Below are 3,476 nucleotides of genomic sequence, written 5' to 3' on the forward strand. Positions count from 1 at the left end.
GCATCGTCATTAGGTAATACCCTGCAGATTAGTTATAAAATCTCCAACAAGATTTTGGTAGACAAATACATGAGCACTAAATCTATGGTGTCTGAGTCTCATGCTTCAACTGCTTTATTTGGCCTGCTGATAGGTTTTACAGTTCTGTAGAAGCATTAAGGATGCACAAAACTCCTCATGAATACTCTGATTTGTAGTTCAAAGCCCCCAAATATAATACCCTGCAGATTAGTTATAAAATCTCCAACAAGATTTTGGTAGACAAATACATGAGCACTAAATCTATGGTGTCTGAGTCTCATGCTTCAACTGCTTTATTTGGCCTGCTGATAGGTTTTACAGTTCTGTAGAAGCATTAAGGATGCACAAAACTCCTCATGAATACTCTGATTTGTAGTTCAAAGCCCCCAAATAGACTTGAAAAAATAGACATCCTAGTAGCCATTTACTGAAAGAAGTCAAGCCTCTGAATTGGTTTTTTTACCTCTTTAGTAAATAGGGCTTCTAATTCCTGCTCATCCAGGAAACCATCATTATTGACATCTGCAAAAAAAAGTGTTAAAAATACAAGTTAAGTAGGTACAGAAAGTCATACATGTAATAGATCTCCCATAAGTTAAGTAAAGATCAGTGTAGACATCCTATGTGGATTAAAAACCTCATTGAACAAGAAGGTGGTTACATAGGTTGTTTTTTCTGTTTAGGTTTTTATCAGACATTGGCTGAAGTGTATTGCCATTTTTGGTTGGTTGGTTGGACAAGTCTGGAGCAATCTCTCTACTTCTTAGATTAGCATACTGAAATAGGTCACCACAGGATTGCGCAGAGTGCAACTGCCAGAAAGTGCTGCTGAGAACAAGTTGTCCCCATTTAACAACTACATTGGTAATTAGAATCACAAGCAACAAAAGTCTGCAAAAAAACTTTGTAAAGTGGCTCTTTAGAAAGCCTAAAGAATTACAAGAACACCTATATAAATATGTAGCACTTGAGATAACTGTAAAACGACTTTTCATGACAAATGCAGAGAGGAAAATACTTGGTAACTAATGATTCATCTTTTATCCTACGTTGTACTCTGAAAATTGTTATACTGCCTCTGAAACCAAAAGAAAATGTCTACTTCAAACGAGCAGTATGAGGCAATATTTGTCTTTAATTGCTTCAAAGTTTTTTAGATACTAAGCTCAAAGGGAAAAGATTACTCCAGCTATTTCTGTTTTATAAGATTTCCACAAACAATCCATCAAAAATTTTCAGAAAATTGTCTTTCTAAATCACTTTCTAGAAAGAAGAAATAAGGCTTAATAACTATAATACATATTTATATATTTTATAAACCAAGATAAAAATTGAGATTCAAGCTAGAACACTTTTCTTCATCTAAATCACTCTCTCTGCTCAGCCCTTGTGAGGCCACACCTAGAGGACTGTGTTCAGTTCTGGGCCCCTCAGGACAGGACAAGAGGGGAGCTCCTGGAGCAGCAGAGGGCAACAAGATGATGAAGGGACTGGAGCACCTCACTGATGAGGAAAGACTGAGGGAGCTGGGCCTGTTCAGCCTCAAGAAGAGAAGACTGAGATGGACCTCATTAATATACTCAAGTACATGAATGGGAGGTGCCAAAAGGGCAACAAGATGATGAAGGGACTGGAGCACCTCACTGATGAGGAAAGACTGAGGGAGCTGGGCCTGTTCAGCCTCAAGAAGAGAAGACTGAGATGGACCTCATTAATATACTCAAGTACATGAATGGGAGGTGCCAAAATAATGCATCAGTCTCTTCTCACTTGTGGAAACCAATAAAACAAGAGGTAATAGCAAGGACTGATGCACAAGAAGCTCCACCTGAATACAAGGAAGAACTTCTTTCCTGTGCAGTCACTGAGCCCTGGAACAGGTTACCCAGAGAGGTCATGGATTCTCCCCCCTGGAGTTATTCAAGCACCATCTGATGCAATCCTGAGCCATGTGCTCTAGGGTGGCTCTGCTTCAGTAGGAAGGTTGGACTACATGACCCATTATGGTCCCTCCCAAACTAACTGATTCTCTGATCTTCAGGATTAGTCAAATTCTGTTCAAATACTGTTCAACCCTTTGCAGCCTAGTGCCAGGCAGAATCTACTTAGGGATATTTATGATGAAGCATTTAACAATGTCAGAATATAAGGTTACATGGTGATATAATAATATTTAAAGAAAAATGTCCATTGAGATGCATCCTCATCTCTTCTACTGTTACTACTTTTCTAGCCGTATATTGCTGAGAAATATAGAGGCAGGAATAGAGTGAGTCCATCCAACGGCAGTGAGGCTCAGAAAAGGCCTAGAACACTAGGAATGGCTGAGGGAGTTGGGTTTGTTCAGCCTTGAGAAAAGGCTCAGGGGTGATCTCATGGCTCTCTACAACTACCTGACAGGGGTTGTAGAGAGGTGTGGGATGGTCTCTCCTGCCATGGCTGCAGGGAGAGGACTAGAGGGAATGGCCATAAGCTGAGACAGGGGAGAGTCAGACTAGATGTTTGAAAAAATGTTTTCCCTGTTCGGGTGTTCAGGCACTGGAATAGGTTGCCCAGGAAGGTGGTGGAGTCACCATCCCTGGAAGTGCTTAAGAGGCATCTGGATCAGACACTGGAGGATATGGTTTAGGGTTTAGAGCAGAGTGGCAGGTTAATGATTGCATTTGAGGATGTTAGAGATCACCTCCAACCTTGATGATTCTATGATTCTAGAGTGCATTTTGGTCTTTGGTTTATCAAGGGAATCGCTCAACTTCTGAAGAGGCTTGGCACTTCTGTGACCATTCCAAAGATTATGGGGGTGTGGCACTTCTCTGCAGGGATTATGAGAAAGCAAGTTTCCTCCACACAACTGAGGATTTATTCCTAGCACACAGCATGTAAGCAAAGTTATAGATACAGACAGTCCTCTAAGCACATGTACTTCCCTGAGTAATCACTAGTTTTTGGCTATATGATTTTATGAGTCGCTCAACAAAACTGTTTTCAAATGTTAAACTCCATTTAGAACTTTGCAGAAAACCTTACAAAGAATAACAAGTGTTTTCTTCTCTATACTATTCAGATTCATCCAAATTGTTTGAGGTATAAGACTTCATCCTAGCATAGGACAAACTTGTCGGAACAGAAGGTCAGTTCAGTTGTTCATTAAATTAAAACTAAATCTCTTACCGTGCAATTTGAAAAATGTTTTGGGGTCAAATTCATTAGGATCTAGTCCGTCTGCTTCTTCCCACACCTCTTTCAGTTGATCTTTGCTTCCCTATAGATTGGTTACAAAGAAAAACTATTCAAAAGATAATTTAGTGTAATTTTTACACATTACCTTTGCATTACAGTTTCTGTGAAAGGCTTTGTTTGCTGATTAGTCATGTGGCAAATGGAATCAATGGAATTTTCTTTAATTCCCTTTTGGTCAGGTCTAATAGGTTTGTTAGACAGAAAGGCCCAGGGAA

General features: G+C 39.8%; 1 protein-coding gene across 1 annotated transcript in view; it reads right to left on the minus strand.

Moving 5' to 3' along the window:
- NUCB2 (nucleobindin 2) overlaps window positions 1-3,476 on the minus strand; it is a 19,285-nt gene that overhangs the window by 7,325 nt on the left and 8,484 nt on the right. The window contains exons 6-7 of the mRNA XM_009082371.1: window positions 3,193-3,283; window positions 485-543 (exon numbers count right to left, since the gene is read on the minus strand). Coding sequence (XP_009080619.1) covers window positions 485-543; window positions 3,193-3,283 — 150 coding nt within the window. The remainder of the gene's footprint in view (window positions 1-484; window positions 544-3,192; window positions 3,284-3,476) is intronic.

This window comes from Acanthisitta chloris, unplaced genomic scaffold (genome assembly GCF_000695815.1).
Source record: "Acanthisitta chloris isolate BGI_N310 unplaced genomic scaffold, ASM69581v1 scaffold4339, whole genome shotgun sequence".
Classification (NCBI taxonomy): Eukaryota; Metazoa; Chordata; class Aves; order Passeriformes; family Acanthisittidae; genus Acanthisitta; species Acanthisitta chloris.